Genomic DNA, 20513 nt, shown 5'->3' on the forward strand with positions numbered 1-20513 from the left:
ACAACTTTCCTCTACTGTGAGCCTACAAAAACAATGCTAACAAACAAGATGTGCTCAGCCCACATACTCTACATGCAACAGTAACACAAATCTATGATTTTTAGTATAATGTTTATGCATATTTAATATTATTACATTTACATATTTTAATTATCCTACTACATTAACAATACTAGATACAATATTTAGTAAAAACAACTAGCATGGTTAAGTCTTCAAATTTTGGTAGTTTTCTATCAAGTATAAAACAGAATAGAAAACAAAGTTACCATGTGAAGAGGAAAGCGTATTTTAACAGGAGCAGCCAAGACCTGTTGCAAAACACAGATCATGTATACTGACATTTAGATAAAACCTTGCAGTAATAAAAGGTACTGTCATTCCCTATATTTACAAGAAACTGCCTAATAGTTCAGTTACCGACTGCACTACAGTGATTATTTAAAAAAACCCACAGAGCACAGCATCTTGTCCTTCAGAAATAATTTGTACGTACGAAATGACCTTGTTTAAACCATATGTGCTAGAAAATATAGAACTCTGCAATAGAAAGATGTTAAAAAAGTTGAATACTGTGGAAAAAAATTTATTAAGTCTATACAAGTCTTCTGAAACAAACCATTGGCTTTGATACAGTAAATTCAAGTGAATACTCATTGCAATAGTATTTTTTCATACAGAGATCAAGAAGCCCTATAGCTTCCCATTTAGTGTCTGTGACAGAAGTTTTATTTCTGAATAAGTAGCTGCACAAAGCAGACGTGATAAGAGATCTCACAGCCACAGTGAGCTACAGTTGAGATAAACTTATATTACAAACATTTCAGAAAATTAAGAATCCATACTGACGTATGGCAAATGGATTCACAATGAAAGAACAATGACATCACTCACACCCCTTGCCAATAATGAAGACTTTCTGCAGCAAGCTAGAGCAGACCATCATAAAAACCTAGAGTGCAAGAGTACCACAAATTTAGTATATAAATATCACAGGATTAAAACTCCAGTTAAGCCATCAACTGAAGTGATGATTAAAAGGAAAACATGGCATCTCCCAGCTTTGCAAAGGAAGCTTTCAAAGCATCTCTTCAAGAAAGTGCTGATAACAATTAGGGCCTGTGCCAATTTGTCTTTTAGACTCCACTGCTGTAAGACAAAGTTTTAGCAGATTTGTCTACGAACTGTATAATCCTGCTGCTTTTAACACCTTAAAAAAGCATTTACTAGAAGAGATGAAATGTAACATTTACAGTTCATACTGTTTCCAAGATCTGTGCACACTATAGTTCTATAATTTCAACAGAATTTAAAAATAAGACGAAGAGCAGACAATGCAGTAATGTGTTTGTTAGATGGCTTTGTTTGGAATAGTTACACAATTAATGTATACAGTTGTAAAATTTTTAGTGCATTTGTTCTTGCACATTATTTATGCTACTTATAAAAACCTGAAGATTGCAAATTGGGCATGCTTACCATAACATTTTCAAACTGGGAAAGCTGCAGAACATTTTTTTCTACAAGTGTTCACTGCCATGATACAAAACAAATATGTGCAAACTGCAAGGTCCCTAAAAATAGCATTTAATGACTTTATGTACAGAAAGATGTAACTATCTGTTTAAATATGCAAAGAATAAGCTTCCCAAAGTTTATAACATAGAACAATATCCACCACATGCTCCTCCTCCTCCATATCCTTCTTCCTTGTTTGATAACTTTACACCTCTGTTTTGGCTTTCACTCTCCCACAGTCCAGGAGTCTGAATGATTTTTTCAACAAGTTCTTCAAAGGCGCACTGCACACCATCACATGTTTTTGCACTTGCCTCTGGAGAGGGGACACAAAAAGTCAAACATTACCATAACTTCTGGTAACTTGTTTAATATTTCTCTTTCAGTTAAGTTTCAACCTACAACAGACTTACAACTTCTACAACATATTCTGTAAAAATATAGCAGTGCCAAAATGAGCAGGTATGAAGATTTGTCACCACACAGGTAGCACCTCAAAGTATTTTTAATAGAAGAGCTTCCAAGATGAACTTCACTAGAACATACAGAGACAGCTATAGCTTAGCTTTATTTTTCTGTGGAAAGTCTCTACTAGGAAAAATTAGGATTCTTGTCTGAAAAACCTGGTTGCTATTCTGTATTTCAGTTCTGTACATTAGTCATAACTGCAGTACCATCAGACCATAAGAACCAAGGCTCCATACTGCAGCATTCTGGGTCCATTGCCATGATAAAACTCATCTGATAAAAAGCAGTAAGGGATTTCATTCCTTTTGCAGTTAGAAGAATTCTAGGTAATTTCACTCAGGATCCCTACTTTGACCAAGACTAAGAAATCTAACCACAAGTTATATTATGAGAACAACAGACACCACCAGAAATTGTTCACTTCCACAAGGGTTTGCCCTGTTTGTCTATGCAGACATGCAGATACTTAGTATATGTAGCATGCATATATACATATATATATGCGCACTTATAGTCTAATTCTCATTTTTGTTTTCATCTTCCATTCACTTAATAGCTTGTGCCTCAACTTTGAGCTTTCATTTCCACATCTGACACTGTAGTGGAAAAGAAACACAGCTGGACACTAAACAAAAGTAAGTCTTTAGTCAGAGATAAAGAATATAAGTCTAAGTACAGGAGTGAATGAGTACATGTCAATGAACTGCTCTGCAACTGGCATCATCCTGTTAAATAATCCCTTCTGATTCTTAGGTGAAACACGTAAAAAACATATGCATAAAGAGCCACTTCTACACCCATATTTTAATTTATCATTATATGGCTTTGCCTACAAGACCCATTTCATTTTGCAGCAAGATGAGACCAATATATTTGCTCCAGTCACAATTATGTCATTACTCAATCCCAGCCACCATTTATAAGTTAATTATACACCTACCTATTTTTACATCCCAGTTCTAATATAGATATCTCTCAGGTACCAGCTGTTTTGCTATATTGAAGGCTGGCCACTAGCACCAGTTTTCCCTCTTTCATTTTGCTTCTGTAATTAATTTAGCAAGTCAGCTGGGAAAAGAAATCAGACAAAACCCCAAACCCAAAACAGGTTTCATCAGGCTACAGAAAGCCTGTACTCTGCCCTTCATCCTTATGAATTTCTACATAATCATCTACAGTTAGAACAGATATCTGAACATAGGGACAATTTTAAAAAACATGAATACCCATTACCTTTGTGCCTACTGCACGTAAGAAATATCAGCTGGACTGGACATGTAAAGACTATCAACCTTATTTCCTTATGTAACAAAAACCAAGAAAAATCTCTGCAAATATCTGTAACATACCTATGAACAACATGGAATGTTTTCTTGCAAATTTGAGGCCTTCATTTCTGTCAACTTCACGGTTTTCCTATAATAAAACAAAACATTAGTATTCATTATTAACAAAATACACCAGCAGATGACTTACTGCAGTTGAATTTGGTTTACCTTATCAATCTTGTTTCCAACTAACATTTTCACTATGTCATTCCTTGTGCAGTATGTTTCCAATTCATTTAACCAGTTATCCAGCTTGACAAAAGTATCTCTTCTCGTGACATCATAAACTGAAAGATATTAGCGGTATTATTTCCACAATATTTTTCCAAGAATTACAGCTTACATTACAAAAGGAGCAAAAATCATGGCTTTTTGAATCAGAAAATTGAAGGAGTCCTAAGGATTCAAATTTACCTTCTATACGAACAATTGGAAAAAAAAGTAGGACATCCACCAGCTCAAATCACTGATGCAGAAGAACTCCAAGCTTCAGCCACCTATGGTTCTCAGATTAACACACCTTGATACATCCTAGCTTACAGGCTAGAGACTATCATTCTCCAAGGAATTCTACACTTGCAGATCCCTGATGTAGGATACCTAAAATCACTACACAACAGCTATGCAAAGAGGAGGGCATGACCTTCAGTACTGAAGCTATGAAAGTGTTTTTTCCTTTGTTTTCACAACCCATGTGAAGACAGGCATAAACAGCTTCTTTCAATCAAATCTGTAACTTGGCTTGCATGAACAACCTTATTTTTTGGAAGACAGGAAACAAAGAAACAGTCAGGAAATAGTGAATAAAATGGGAGAGCAAATCTCAACAGCAGAACCTTCTATCTCCCAAACAGTGCTTGTTTACAGCTTTCAACAGTAAGTGGCAGGTTCAGTGCAATTAAGTGACTTGACACAACATGCTTTGACAGCACCTTCCTATTCCAGGAAAATAATGCAACTCACAACTTGAGAAACCTACCAGGAGGTCACATGACAAATGTTATTCCACATTAAACAATTTAACTGGACACAGTATCTTAGCAAGGTTCTCTAAAGTCCAGAAAATTAAATGTACTTCGCTGCCTTTACTTCAGTCAGCTCCTCACTCCTAGCAATGGAGAAGCAGAACTTCAGAGCTCAGGGCCTAGCAAACAGGCTCCCATATATGAAAAAAAAGCACAAATGAGATTTCACTGTGAAGCTGCAATTATGGGTTTTGCCTGGGTTTCTCACACACAGATTGGTGCTTTCTATGTGCCCAGCTAGCCTCTTCTAAGTGATTCTGACTGCGTAACATCCCATCAGTTGGGAGACAAATAATAAAAAACCCCAGCCAGATTCCACACTGTTTATATTAATTTCATTAGGAATAAACAACAGGGAGAAGAAAAAGAAAAAGCTGTATCATACTGATACAGAGAGACGCCACTGAGGTGATGATTTTTTTTTTCCACTCTGCACTTAGTAAGCACAGGCAAAACCAAAAAGCAATAAAAGACAAATTCATGACGGCACAAGGACAACAGCTCCAAGCTATCCTTTCAGATAGCAGTAGCTTTTATTCTCATGCAAAAATCAAGAGGTTCTCAAGCTAGTTAAGACTGACTACATGAGAAAGAGGTTGAGACATCAAGATCCTTTAATATGAGTTGTTCAACACAGATACAAAGATTTTTAGTATCAATTAGATATTATATAAAGGCTATATGAGTTTGTGTAACTCCAATGCATGAGAAAACCACAAACATTTGAACTAGCATGCAAAAATATACTTACCTAGGATAACACCTTGTGCACCTCTGTAGTAACTGGGGGTTAATGTTCTGAACCGCTCCTGACCTGCAGTATCCTAAAAAGTTCCATTATTTAGAATTTGACCAGAATGTAGTTTAGCTTTCAGGTATTCTACTCCTAATGAACATACAAAGTAAGATTTAAACTATATTCCGCTAGCAGACTAGCTGAGTTTATTCCATCCCCTGCTGTTTTACTACACATTAACTTTGAGATTTTATGTAGTCTGTCCTGGCAAACATCTTTGAACAAACACCTAGATGTAGTATGTAACTGGATTATATAACAGTTAGATAGCCATTTCTGCAAAGGCATTTGATCTGCAGCTAGTACTGCAGCAACCAGCAAGAAAGCAGCACAGCTGCAGTACTACGATTTTCTAACAAGCATCACAGCCCATGACAACAAAAACCAGTTCCTTCACTTCAATTACTTGGTCCAATTAAATTTGATTGAGTATCTGGATAAATGCACTAACATGCCATAACACAGCAGAAGCAGAAATAAGTCAGAGGTTTTTCTGGTTTTAAGCAAAGTTGAGTTTACATCCTAAAATTAGAACGCTATTTTCTTATCAGCGATTAAGTTATAGTGCACACTCATTGAAGACTTTATGCATAGAGTATTTAAACACCTTTATCCAATTTACCCAGGTTACAAGTGACACATGAAACATTGTGGATTCCCTGACAAAGAACCTGAATAAGCAAACTCAACTTCAACATTCTACAAGCCACTCAGTCAATGACACACATCTAAAACTGGTTTTGTGTTATGATACACCTTCACAGGCTTTTCTTTTCCAGTTTAGCTCAGGATTATTTCTTTATATTTACCAATATGTAACATTGCTCATTCAGCTATCAGTCTGGTTTTCATCCTGTATGCCTTTTTTATTTTCTGTCAGGCTATTGCATTTATTTTCCTTGTCAAACCTGTTTATTTCATGGATGATTACTACTATAACTAAGACCTAAGTCCTGTTTGTTAGTGAGGTATGAAACACCCTTCCAAGCTATAGAAACCTTGCAATACACATTTCATGTTCTACTACTGCTTCCCAAGGAAATGAAGGTCTGGTATCTTGCTTATATGAGAAACAAGGTTTTAATCTTGCTTGGTACAAGAAGACACAAGTGGGTCTAGCTATTCAAAAGGTGCTTCGAGTCACGTAAGTCTGGGGGCTGGTTTACACAATGGAGAATATTTTTAAAAAGCTTGGAAGTACTTTTTCTTCACTTGCCATAATAGAAGTTCTACTTTTAACTAGAACAGAAGTTGAACACTCTAAAGCTACAATTACAAACACTGCTCCTCTCTCTTTGAAATGCATTTGCTACAAATAAATCCGATATTGAGCCTATAAAAGTCTTTGTATGAGGGCTATGAAGTTGAGACTAAAAATGGGTTTAAAGAGGTAATGTATGAGTATGCAATTGTAATTCTTAACCTATTAACCTCAGTGTTACAGGCAAAATTTAGTAAAGAAGTGCAACCTTCTACTGATTTAATACCATTTAATTCCTCTTTTTCTCTACTTCTATCCCAACCAGACCAGGAATTAGTACTGCAGAAGCTCACAGGCAGCAGAACCACCCCACCAGCCAGTTGTCCCACAGTTCATTGCACCTTCTGAATGCTGCAGTATTAACCTCCCACTTCTCCAAATCACCTTCATATTAACAGGAAAGGATTCTATACAAACTGTACATTATACAAACCCTAGCTATTCCTAAAGGAAAGCAACACATGAAGAACTTAGGAGCGACTTACCCATATTGCCAGTTTAGCTTTGTTTCCATCAACTGAAATAGTTTTCACCTTGAAGTCCACACCTAGAGGGGGAAAAATATTTCAGTTCTTCAAACATACTTTTAAACATATCTTTTAAAAAGAAAATAAAGAGAAATGTAAAAAAAATAAAATCAAACTCTGAAAAAAAAATCTGTGTTTTGACATGAGCAGGAAGAATAAGTTCCATTAGCTATTTATGAACCTCGCTCAAAATGCAAGGTTTTCTTGCTGACGGACTTTTCCAAAAGCCTAAGGGCCTTTTAAGTCATTGACTCAAAATATTTTATGGAAGTAAAGCAAATACTACATCTCTTGTATTAAAGCACATATGCCAGGACAAGTTTTCCAGTTTAAAATTCAAATGGATTAACTTTCACTTCATTACTCCAAACACGTTCTCCAAACAGACAACAAGGTAATGGTTCTGCTGCTCAGTCATCTACTCCAACACGTAACAACTCTTCCCCCTTCATGTGTCCTCCACCTCCAGGAACTACCAGCCTATCAATTGCTCAAGGACAAGCTGCACAAAACTCAGGCCAAGGAGAACAATATGTTAGTGACTGCAAATTTAAAGGATAGAGTGACACACATCTGTTTGAGAGGCTCAGCACAGTTATGATCCAGTTATGATTTAATTTAACCCTTGGGTTACTAATAGCAAGTAGAAATATGTTTCAAGTATTTTGGAGCAACTTTCACTTCCCACCAGGCAGCAGCTCTGAAATGAAATAGCAGTGTGGAAAGTTGATAATTTTATGAGAACAACTTTCAAGTGCAACAGCAACCTTTTTGCACTTGGAATTACAATGTCAACCATCACACTCCTTACCAGAAAAATAATTTAACTATTCTAATAAAAAATGAGTAGAGCCTCAAGATGAGTGTGCTGCACTTACATTCCCAAATTTATGCAGATTACAAACAAATACAAACAGCTGCCAAAATACATTCAACTTAAAGTCACATAGGATGAGTAAGAAAGTGCATATTATAAGCAGCTTTAGACTTCAGTTGCACTGAAGCTTAAAAGAGCTTTGTTTCAAAAAAGATAAACACAATTTTTATTCCAGTACTTCACAGCTTCAGCTCACTGAAGTGTTCCCTGAAGTGCCAGGTGTTTTGCAGACAAAATTCTGCAGTGGAAGAAGACCATACTCTTATTTCAAGCAAAACTTTCCCGAAGTACATCAACTTTTGTAGTAACTGAACAGAACTTAGGTTTTTTTCCATGTACTTGGACTCCTAGTCCCTAACATAGCAGTAATATAGTGCTCAATACCATGTTCAAGGATGGTACATTATTCTAGAGTTATGTTCACAGAAAAGAACAGTTGCTATTAACTTTATTTTAAACACCAGTTCTTAGAACTTTACCTAGTTCACAGAAGTCTGCTATGCTAGCAATTTGACTCAATTTGATCCTAGAGAACATTCTGTTCTGCCCACTTTTCAGTACTCAGCAGTAACTTTTAGACTAAGAGAATTTCTTTCTTCCACTGTAATTGCATGTTTCTCCCCCTGAACTCCAAAAATCACCATTTTCAGTTCAGTCATCATGTCCAACAGTTCACAGGGCACTCTTTTATCCATTAATCTGGTACCAAACCTGTAACTGCAAATATTACAAATCTATTGGATACTTAACATGACAAAATACGTCATAATAATTTCAAGAAACAAAACTTTCTTCCTCAAGATAAACATATTATATGTATTCTGAAGCCACAGTATCCTTCTCCCATTCAGTAAACAGATTCAGTTACCTTGTGCCTGCACAGTTCTGCAATTTTCATTTAATGGAAATTAATATATACACCTTTATGTTAGCCTTGCTGCTGGTTTAAAATTCACTTTACATTTTGCAAGAGCAATGCAAGTAAAATAAGAAACTAAAATAGTGACTAAACCCCATGTGTTAAACAGACTGTTGAAAAGCAAAAGTATGAAAATGAAATAATAGCACACCAAAATATACCCTTTAAAGTGATTGAGGCATGTCAAATATAATTCTAACAAACAAAAGGAGCTCAACACATATAAAAGCCAATTAACAAAAAGAAAACTTTTAAATACGTAGGTTTTTGGTTGCCAATCTGCCATAATGGCAGACAAGTAAAAAAAAAATTAAGGCTCAAGAAAATCTTGTTGAATTGAACAAACAGGATACTTGTATTTCTTAAAACCAACAGTGAAATACAAGTATACATGTTTGTGACAGGTGTCAGTTCTGACCTTGCAAGAGTGATGTGTCTACCCTTGACAGCAGAAAGCTGACAGTGCTTTCCACCATGCCTTGGAAGGCAGCCAGAAACAAGACAGCACTACTAGACTGTACTCCTGTGTGTTAACACCCCCTTCCTCAGCACTACACACTAACATGGACTTACAATCTGCAAGAAGCAGCTCTGACACTGATACTGCTCTCACATTCAGGCCAGTAATGCCACGCTGTATTTATAGGAAGTGCACAATCAGCTACAGTGTAGTACTTCAGTTGTAGGTAAGTGACAAGTTGGACAGCTTAGGAGTTTGAGGACTCCAAACACAAGGAAAGCTAAAGAAGTTGAGACATCAGATCTGTGCAATACATCATTTATGAAAGGGATTGCACTGAACACTTATCTCGAATCTCTCATACAAAGAGCAAGCAAGTGAAGACAAGCACGAGCAATAAGGACAACAGAAAATACTGGGATGCATGCAGTCTGGTAAGATCCATGTGATGAAGCCCAACAAACAAGCCAGCCTCAAGAGAATACAAGGACAGGTAATCTGCTAGGTTAAATACAATATGTTTAATCCAACTGAAGCTACTGAAGCTGAACTATTTGCCAGAAGAAGCTTATTCTTCAGAGAATATCACAGGATTTTTAGTAAGCTCTGAAGAAAAACCCACACAAAACAATCATTTAGGGTTTCTTTTAAATTGCACCCAATAGGTCTGTGCAATCTATGAAGGTAAGGTATGTCTCAACAGATCATCACAGGGGACCAGTTGTGCTGCAGTCAAGGCTTTCTTCAGTATTGTGGGTTTGTGTGCAGTTCTTGCTATATGTTAAAGAAAACCAAACCAACCACAGTTCTCTTCACTTTCTAATCCAAATAAAAAAAATATAGTCACTTTAGCTAGTTCAGCTCTCAGTATGTAGATGACACTGAAAGAAGACATTATTTATAGTCCATTCATTTTGGAAAAGCACCATACTCTTCAGTTTCAACAGGAAAGCCTTTAAAACCTCTTATGTCCCCTATCTCAAAGCAAAATAGTGTTTAATTAGCACAAGAAGAACTCCAAGCCAAGACTCACAAAGTGTTTTGAGACTTTACCATCTTGTAAGTACCTGAAATTGGCATCTAGGATCTGTCTTCATGCAGCAGAATAGTTACCTCTAGGAACTCACTCCAACTGCTTTATCTATATGAACAACAAATCATGCCCTGAATTTAAAGTCAACATATTGCTTCTCAGAAATACATTCACCAGAAAAGTGGCAATGCCACTGGATAGTAGTTTAAAAAGAAAAACAAGAAAATAAATAAGAACCCAGATTCCATCCTCTTCCAGTTAAGTGGGGAAAAAAAATGAATCTGCTATCCCCCATGAGTGCCCCACACACCATGCTGTAATGACTTGCACAGCTGGGGTCACAGCAGCTCTACTGCACAGCACTACCTCAAACATCAGCTAGATGGGCCTAACAGGGTGATCTATGCCAGCTTTTGCTCAGTCTCTAGAAACTGACTTTTCCTGCCAAATGATCACATTCATTCCACATTAGTATATGTTTCAGAACTCAAACTCTATCTGAAGTAATGCTTACAAATGAGTACTCCTCTTCCTTTTCCACACCAGAAACAGAGCAGAGGAGGACCTGCCAGGTAGGATTTGCCAGCAGTAAACCTTGAATTGTTGCTATTTAACAACCAGTGATTAGCTACCACACATGCTGTTGTGTAGTTTGACAAACCCAAAGAACAATTACTTCAGCAAGTAATTCCTTAGTTTCTCAAGCAGCACACTGATGCCAGTTTTTGACACAGATAAAGAATGTTATGTACAAACACCAGAATGAAAGAAAAGAAACCCCACTATTAAAAACAAACAAAAAAATCCTGAAACAATAAAGATGCCCACACAGAGACTGAACTAGTCTTTAAATATTCAAAACACTGTGAAAGCTGAAGTAGCTATTCTGCACTAACTTCCCAGCTCACATGGTTGACATACCAAGTAATAGGACCTGAAGTATATGCAGTGCCAAAACTATTAGATTAGAATCCAAGATTGCTATCTTCACTACCTGATCTATTTCATTCCTGGTTCCTTCCATGCTATTCTCCCTCATAAACTGAGGTGGGGCTACTTGCACAACTTCATTTTTTATGAGCAATGTAATGAACAAAAATAGGCCACGTTCCTCCCCTTGGCTTCTCAGTGCTTTATATGCAACAGTACTCCTGAATATTACTAACGTTAATGAAAAACAGATCAGCTTTTTAATTCTTAGTAAATTAGACAGAGCTGGTTTTGCTTACCAACAGCTGAGCTCAAAGAAAAAATTTTATATAAGCTCTTAGATACTTTTTCACACCATCATTTCAATTGCATTTTTTACTTTCTCTGTAGGAAGAGGTCTGTCTATCTTCCATAATTTCAGTTATTACTTTGGCACAGAGCTGCACCACTCTCTTAAAAGTTCCATTTTGTTTCCTTTGAGAACCAATCCACTTAGTGTACCCTGCATTCTGGGTGACTCTCCTCCAGCACAACTGACCCATGCTGGTAGGTATAATGCCAGCACAGCAATGACACATCACTGCCTCTTTCCCAAGCAGCTCTAGATTCTTGGCTCTCTTCCACTTTTCTCAGGAGTCTAACTGCCAAGGAACTGATTGCTATAAGTAGAAGGAAAAAAAGCCACATTGTAATTTCCTCCCCATGGAGGAAAAGCAGAAGCCACACAGAACCCAGTGCACTCAAGCATTGTCAGAAGTTGGAAGAGTTAATACTACCTGCTACAGAGTCTTAAGATAGCTACCACTTATCATATTACATAGACACAAAGTCTGGACAGCAGTATTATTAGTCAAAAATCTGATGGCTATTTTGCACAGATAAATTAGTAGGAGAGTAGTAGTTCTTACAGAAAGGCAGAAGTCTGAACTTCACTACATGTTAGACAAGTCTGAACAACCACAACTCTACACTGAAAATGTTATCAATTTTTCTGAGGTAGTATCAGCACATACTTACCAATTGTTGCTGCAAGTTCTGGGTCAAATGTATCATCTGTGAACCGAAGCAGAAGGCTAATAGAGAAAAGAAAAATAAGAGATACTATTACTGCAGCATATCCATATGTTGCTGGAAGCCTATAAATTACAAGTCTGAAAGGAACAGCAAGACCACATAGTCTGATTTTTTTTTTTTGGTAGGAGAGGAATTAGGGAAAAAAGAGAAGAACATGGAAAGAACAGAGCAGACATGCTCTGCTACCTGAGCCCATGTCTCTTCTCTGCATGTAGTACCCAGAATGTCTCTTTGAAAACAAAGTACCATACAAGTTGTCAAATCAGTTGCCTGAACAGTCATGTGATCTGCTTCGCAAAGCATTTTACTTCAACCTTATTCTATTTTTGTTCTTCCAGAAATCAGTACAAAAGTAGTAATTTTTGTTTTGTTTCAATATTGCTTCATGCAGTATTTCTGTAAGCTTGAGAAATAAATTCCAAGTCAGCTTTTCATCCCAGAAATAACTCCTTGAACTGGGCACACAGAGGAACAGCAAGGACAACACCCATCAGAAATAAAGACACAGAAGCTGAGTAGAATTAGCTCCCCACTGTTTTATGATTTCCTATCTTTTTATATAAAAGGACTCATGCACACAACATTTCCCCCAATCCTGATGAATGCAATTGCTACCAAGAGAAAAAGTTACAACTAAGTTTTAATAGCACATCACACCATAGCAGTGCAAGGTCCCTTAAAAAAGTGCCCAAAATGCCACTGGTGTCAAATGCATGTATTTTTGTGAGAGACAAAGATTCTGAGCACACAGTTTCTAAAATCATCTGTGTATCTGAGGCAAGTGCATGTGGCAGGCAGCTGTTTGCTATGACCACAGCTTCTACTCATTTCCAGGCTGGAGAAACAAAACAAAGCCTTATTTACCTTTTGGTTTTCCCCCGCCCTGTTCTTTTCTACTCTTTTTGTATGTGAATTTAGGAGTCAAGTGCTTTTTAGCATTTGGACACAGTCCTGCCTTGACAAAAACAGTGACCACTGTAACTCCTTTATTTCAATGAGGATGAGTGACAACTCCAAAGACCGACATTTTTTCTCTCCTTACTCCAGAATCCCAAAACCAAATGGTAGCTTTATTTATCAAAGAATAATTAAAATAATAATAATTTTTTAAAAACCACAGCACATAGGTTTTTACCAGTACTTTCAGATGGTTGTATCAGGATGCTATTTAAGAGCAGCTATTTTTAGTTACAACCAAAACTAGTTTCACTCAGAACAGACAAATTATGGAACCCTTATACTACTACTAGAATAAAAACATCACTTTACCAGTCATGCATGCCAAGCCCAGCCAACTTCTATCTTCCCCACCTTTTTTTCACATGTAGCTATCATCTTCCACAGAGCACAGCACCCTCACAGGGACTATATTTAAGACAGCATTTGTTCAGAAGTCAGGACTCCAACCACTTACTACACCATGCTAATACCAGTTTAACATCCGACCTTTCCTAGTCAACCAAGAGGTAAGAGACACAAATTTAGGAATAGTTCAATATTAAGTTCCTGTACCTGAACAACTGCATTGTTATCATTTAATAGCATTTTTATCTCCTCCACATAATTCCTCTTTTAACAACTTTTCTGATGTAAAAAACCATGTATATTAATAGGTATGCAAAACCACCATGTGTTTTATCTGCCCCAGGAAAAATTCTTCCATATGGCCACTCACATATAAGAGATGACCTCAACTAAAAGAAATTTGCTCAGATCATGTCTGTCACCAGGGGCCTACTGTAGTAATTATCAATTCAGTAGCTAACTCAAACGAGTAACTGGCAGATTTTAAACAAATATAGGCATTTATTTTTCCAAATTAACAGCCTGTATGTAATTTAGGGTCATGGCAGAGGACACAGATTACTGCCATAAAATTATCAAATACAAAATTACCGGTGTGGTACATTCCCAGATGTCCTCCTGCATTTATATCCCACTCCCTTTACTAAGAACTGTCACTACCCAAAAAAAAAAAAAAAAAAAAAAAAAAAATCCCCACGCAAATAAAATCCCAACCCCTTAGGGCTGGGATTTACAGCTTAGCCAAAGCCATGAACACGGAAGGGAGGAAGACATCAACCTCAAAGTACTTGATAAAGCCTGTAATTAGCAAAAAAACCTGTGTTACAACCACTTTGCTGCGCCCCCATGCTCCTCCGCACACATCCAATGCTGGGTCACTTGTGGACTAGACATTGACCCCAAAGCGCTACGGAGATGTACAAGGGCACCTATGTCCCCACGACGCAACGCTGCGCCGGGCACAGGCCGGCCCAAGTGACCCTGGGCAGCCCGACAGAACCCTCTCTTCATTTGTTTGCAGCTGGGCCTGGCAGACACTAGCTCAGGGCTGTCGGCAGCGGGAGCACTGGAGGGGAGGACGAGGAGGAGGGGGAACCTCTCGCCCACCGGAGGGCTGGCCGAGAAGGGGCGAAGGAGCTCCCCCCGCGGGCCCGGCCCTGCAGGGCCCAGGCCGCGCCCAGGCGGCGTTGTCCGACAAGGGGCCTAGGCTAGGGCGGGCCGGCCGGCCAGGAGAGGCTGTGGAAGGCTGGTGGGCGCCCCCTCACCTGGACTTGCCAACGCCGCTCTCGCCGATGATAAGAATCTTCAGGGTGGTCAGCACGTCCTCGTCCATCCCGGCAGCGCCCCCGACCCAGCCCCGACCGCCCGACGCTCCCTGCGCAGCTGCGGCAGCGGCGCTGCGCCTGCGCGGGGCCGCCCGCGGTTTGTTTACAGCGGGCGGGGCGGGCCGCGCAGTGTGCGCGTGCGCGGGGCCGACGCCGGGAGTGCTGCGTGGCCTGGCCGTGGCCGGAGGGGAGCGGGGTCTCTGGTGGGTTTGCCGCTGGTGTCGGTGTCAGACTCGAGAGCCGTGGGGAGAAAAGAAACCAGATGAAATGGGAGCGGGTTATTAAACATTGGAATGGGCTGCCCGGGAGGTGGTGGAATCCGCTTCCCTGGAGGTGTTTCAGGAAAGACTTGACGTGGCATGCAGTGCCGCGGTGTGGTTGACAAGGTGGTGATCGGTCATAGGTTGGGCTCGGTGAGCTCAGAGGCCTTTTCCAGCCTCACTGATTCTGCATTCTTGCGCCACACGAAGGCAGTCGGCCAGCGCTCGCTGTGGGAGCAGAGCCAGCTGCCGCCTTCCGTGGGGAGCAGCTGGTCCGGAGCCTGCCACCAAAATGTGGGCTCATTTGGGCACAAACCAGCACTGAAGGCCAGTTGGTCCCTGGCACCACGTACTTCTCTGCCAGCATCTTAACATTCTCCGTTAAAAGCCCAAGATGTTTGGGGTTTTTTTTAACCGATTCCTATGAGAAAACCTCTATATAACCAATTCAGCTAACCTGCTATTATGGCTTGAAACCTCCTTCAGGCCACGTGTAAACAAGTGCAACTCTTCTAAAATTAACAGAGTACATGTCAGATGTGGGTCTGAGATTCCTTGGCCAGTGCTGTAGCCAGCTGGGCAGCCGCTGGCTAGGCCAGAGACTGACTCCATCAAGCATAAGTTCAGGCTCTTCCATAATCACATCAGTCACACAACCAGTCACACTAAAGGAAGAGATCAGGCCGTGTCAGCAGTTTGTACAAGGCAGGTGCACTTGTGAGGTCATTGTGGTTTCTGTCAGAACAATGGCTGCAGAGGGCACAGCTCTTCTAGCAGAGTGCTGACTGATGAGCAGTTGCCTCCACCTGAGTTCCAGGCTCAATACAGATACTGTTTGTCAGAGACTGAAAATAGTTCATGCCTCAAACATGGATATAAAGCTTTGCTCATTATAAAGAAGCTACAACCGAAGAAGCCTCCCTGAAGAGTGGGACTTTGAACTGAAAGTCAAACTGTTGATTAGATAAAGGGAAACGCATTGTTCAGTCATCTCAGGCTGAGGGAAAGGTGTGCATCCGCAAAAGGCCAAAGCCACCAGCTGCAACTGTCCCCAGCTGAGTTTGGGGTGGGGGGAGACCACAGCTCACAGAAGCCAGGTTTACACAGACTCCCCCCAACCGAGGGGGAGGAGGAGGTTTTGGGTCCATGGTGCAACCTCTGGTGAGAGGCAATAAAGACCCATCCTCTGATTACACAAACTGGCCCAGCTGTGGAAGCCCCAACCCCACAGAGCACATCCACAGGACATTTATGTGAGAGGATTTGCCCCACAGGACTGCATGTGATGCAACAGACCCAGAGTCTGCTGTGAGAGACTGACCCCCCACCTCCAGGGGACATGCCTACCTAGCCTGAGCATATATATCCATTGGATTCTGTGCCTTTTGGGGGGACCTTCACCATCAAGAAGACTAGCTGGAGAGGATCAATGAACATTGTTGGGATCCACAGAGTGGTGATATTTTCCTTATTCCGTCCCTGTCACTCTTTCTGTCCCCCCCACCTATCTTCTACTTCTTTCTTCCTTTCTTTCCTTCTCTCTCTCTCTCTCTCTCTCTCTCATATTTACCATCAAATAAAACCCTTACTGTTGTCACTGGCATATGGTCTCATTTGTACCTTAATTTGGGCAGAGGCATTTCTAAGTACCTTAAAACTGGATCATAACACTGTTCTTGTATTTTTGTGGTAAACCTCTCTGTTGCCGGGCTTCTTCCACTTTCAGGATCTGGCCTCCTGACTCTGTTACCTCAGAAAAAGAAGTCCCAGGATGAGTACAATAACAGTAATTATCCTATTAAACTCTGGAGACATATTCTATAATTAAATTTGCAAATGGCTGGCTGTGTTTACAACAGCACTGTGCCTGTTTGCAATGAATAATCTGAAAATGTTGAAGGTGTGACAGTTTTTGTAGTTTGGATTGTGCTTTGCAGTCACGCAAGTAAGCAGAATGTCTATACTCCCTAGTTTTTGTTGAAGTGTACAGGAGCTGTGGGATCTTAGTGTGGATCAGGATGAGGATTTGAATTTGGAAGGTATATCCAAACAGCAAAGTATTCCACTAAAGCTACTGAATCTATTGAAGTCAGAGAGTATTTGTATTCTGGGATTTGATTTTTTTCCACTGCAGCCATATAATTAAACTATTCAATCTGGATATTAGTCCTGATTCAGATCATAATCCTATACCTCACTCAGAATGAAGGATTGGTCAGGATGGCATTCATATCTTTGACTTTAATGATGAGCAGATGCAAGAAAAGAGGGAAAACCTGCCCTAAATGAACAATTCCATAATTCATGCTATGGATGTGATGTTTTAGACCTTCTTAGGCATGCTCTTTGAGAACAGGTATTTCTCCAGGTTGTCCTCCTTCAGGTGGAACTATGTAGTCCTTTCACTTTGAGATTGGATTCGAGTGCTGCAGTCAGCCTGTTTGCTGTCTGCATCTATTTTAACTCTGGAAAACCAGGCCTATTGCAGGAACCAGCCATTGGAGAATTAAGGTGTCTCAGTCCTTCAAAACAAGAATATTATTTATTAATTGAAAGATGTACAATGATAAGGACATCTTTCAACAAACTTTTGTATAGTTTCTTCATTGAAGCCATCTCTGAACTGGAAGAGACATCTAACCTGTTGTAATTCATGGGTGCCTTTTTCCTTGCCTGCTTTTCAGTACTCATCAGAAGTCCTTGCTTACTCCTAACAGCTAGCCCAATCCCTTGAATAAAGCTGGGAGGGTTTCTCTTTTTACTATTCATTGTTCCATTTGATCCTGACCTCAGATGTGGGAGGGTGGAGCCATAGCAATGTGGTTAGCCCTCCCTGATAATCAGTCTTCCTTTCTATGCTATGTTGTTTCCTCTTGATTTCTTCTCAGTGATCTCTTCATTTCTGACAGAATGGCACGAACCAGATCAATTTATATAATATTTATAAATAATTATGCATATATACTTTCCTTTTTCTACATGCACTGCTAAGGGAAGCGGTCTGATGGTGGAAAACTAGCATAACTGATTCCAAGGCAGGTCACTGCTATGGGGAGAGAGAGACCGAGACAGACAGACAGACATCAACTTTGCACTTCAGAGTTTCCCCTCATGCTTTACACTCTTGTACGAAGTCTGCCTGGTTCCTGGTTTGATACGGGGCTCAGACAAGTAGAAAAATGTCAGGTCCATCTCAGCTTGTGCAAATGCAAATGTATGCAATCAGTGTTCCTGAGCTTTTAACTACTTCAGGGATGTGACAAAAAAGGAAAGACATCTTGACAATTATATTCTGTACTCTCACCATTAAAATTCTCTGTCCACTGTGTTACAGACTTGGCTATATCTTTGACTATGGAAACAGGTCATTGGGACTGAGTAACTGTGATTACCTTGCTCAAAAGATGGGAAACTATTTATAGTCACTTCCTTAGGGCTGGGATCTATAATGAAAGGACCATTGTACTTCATGTACCCTCAAGGGACTGTAGAGCAGTTGCATAGTGCAGTGTCCTTACACAGCACTGAGAGTAAAGGTGAGAAGGACCTCCATCCAGTTTGTTCCTGCTGAACCAGCTGCAGGGTAACCTTGGCAACAGAGATGAGTGTGTCAGTAATAATCAGTCATTACCATGAGAGACAACCTGGAATAAACAATAAAGAGCTCTCTCAGTCTCATTCTGTGTCTGAAAGACACCTGGGAGCCTTTGGTAATTACACTTGAACCATCTGCCTTATTTCCACAGCTCAAATGTGGGGATAATGGTATTTGCTATAGAAGACTGCAGAAACAACAGCAGGTCAAGGGAACTAAGCTGCCAGCACTGCTTTGTTTAGCATGAGCTCTGAAATTCATTATGGGGGAGTGTCCCCTCCACTACATGGCTATCCTCCTGTCTCTCTATGCCATCACAAGTGAAAACAGGCCTTGAAATGTAAAGGTTCTGTTTAGGCTGTCTAGGTACACACAAGTCTCAGGAGCATGCACCTCTCTAGGTGTCAAAGTCCTTAATTCATTGGCATTCTCAAAGATTTTCTCAGTTAGGCCAATCATGCACAGTGACCAGCAGAAGCTGAGAAGCTCAGCCACTTCAGAGGAGTTGACAGCAGTCTACAGGTCTCTGCTGCAAAGACTAATCCTGCTGTCTCGTTTCCACACTGTGAGGCTGACCTATATGTTGTCATGGCAGTGAGTCAGGAGTTATGATTCACAGTGAAACAAGCATGATTGCTAAACTCACCCGTCCCTCCCAGCAGAGATGACACACATATACAGGCTCATTCTTTTTTGCTACTTCATGAAGTAATTTGCAAGGTTTGTAAAACTGGCACTATATGTGTAATATTAAGGGAGGTTCTTTTTCTGTGGGACATCCTTAAAGACACTCAGCATATCTATATGATTTCACATTCAATTAATAAAAGCGAGGAGTGAAAGTGCTGCAGCAGTCCCAGAACTCTGGGCAGGATTCTTCTGGAGACCACACTGCAATGTAAATGATTCTGCTATGTCTGGCCACTCCTTTTCTAAAGAATCCACCCTATTTTTATGAAGAAACTGCACAACAATCTTTCTCTCCCCCCTTTCAACAGCAGCCAGACTTGGGCACTCCCGTCTGTTGATCTTCTCAGTGTCTGCTTGGTTTCTGTGAACAGTAAGGGGGATTTAAGACTGTAAGCGCATTAGCTCTGGGCAATTAAAATACATTGCTTATAGTCAACACAGTTGAAAAAAGCATTGGGGCTGTGACTGGAATTGGCTGTTTGGGGAAGAACAAAAGAAAAATATTGTTTCAGCCACTCAAAGAGCCATGGTTGTATATGAGAATGATATGCCAGTATTTTTCAGGGAAAACCAACATATATTTTGAAGATCATTAACTGAGACTTGCATAATGACCATGAGTAGATTGCTGATTTTGTGCTAGAATAATGTGATTGATGAAAATAATATAAAAAACTTATTACATGCTTTGGAATTTTATTTTGCTAGAAACAAGGTGTAACTTATGAGACACCACATCTTGCTTCTCTGCTGGAAAATGATGAAAAAGGCTAGCCACCTCCTACTTATATAAAATATTGTTCAGTTAAATTGGCTAATCGTTTAATCCTAAGTAATGCAAGCAGTAATCTTAAAACCAACAATTTATCTTTCTGCATTGTGTAATGAACCTTATACCAAGGACAGCTTTTAATACTGGAAGACCTAGATACTATTTTTTAAATGTCTCTAAAGCAACCATTGAAATCTCTAAACAATAATGATAGAGAAGTAGATTACTGTTTAGGAATGTTAGATTCCTTACAAAACATTACTTACATTTTAAACAATAAGAAAACAGCTTTGATATCTGAACTAAATCTATCATCTACTGTACATCAACAATAAAAATGGTAAGACAAT

General features: G+C 39.7%; 1 protein-coding gene across 2 annotated transcripts; it reads right to left on the reverse strand.

The window, feature by feature from the left end:
- Nucleotides 1-570: 570 nt before the first annotated feature.
- RAB18 (RAB18, member RAS oncogene family) lies at nt 571-14924 on the reverse strand. Of its 2 annotated transcripts, XM_069006571.1 has the most exons (7): nt 14787-14924; nt 12160-12215; nt 6882-6943; nt 5091-5163; nt 3483-3601; nt 3336-3402; nt 571-1834 (listed from the first exon to the last, which is right to left on the reverse strand). In XM_069006571.1, the coding sequence occupies exons 1-7, from the start codon at nt 14852-14854 to the stop codon at nt 1656-1658; spliced, it is 624 nt and encodes a 207-aa protein (XP_068862672.1). In that variant the 5' UTR covers nt 14855-14924; the 3' UTR covers nt 571-1655. The 2 variants fall into 2 exon arrangements, with proteins under 2 accessions (XP_068862672.1, XP_068862673.1); XM_069006572.1 differs by lacking the exons at nt 12160-12215; nt 14787-14924 and adding an exon at nt 10247-10274.
- Nucleotides 14925-20513: the final 5589 nt, after the last annotated feature.

Source organism: Aphelocoma coerulescens, chromosome 2, assembly GCF_041296385.1.
Source record: "Aphelocoma coerulescens isolate FSJ_1873_10779 chromosome 2, UR_Acoe_1.0, whole genome shotgun sequence".
Classification (NCBI taxonomy): domain Eukaryota; kingdom Metazoa; phylum Chordata; class Aves; order Passeriformes; family Corvidae; genus Aphelocoma; species Aphelocoma coerulescens.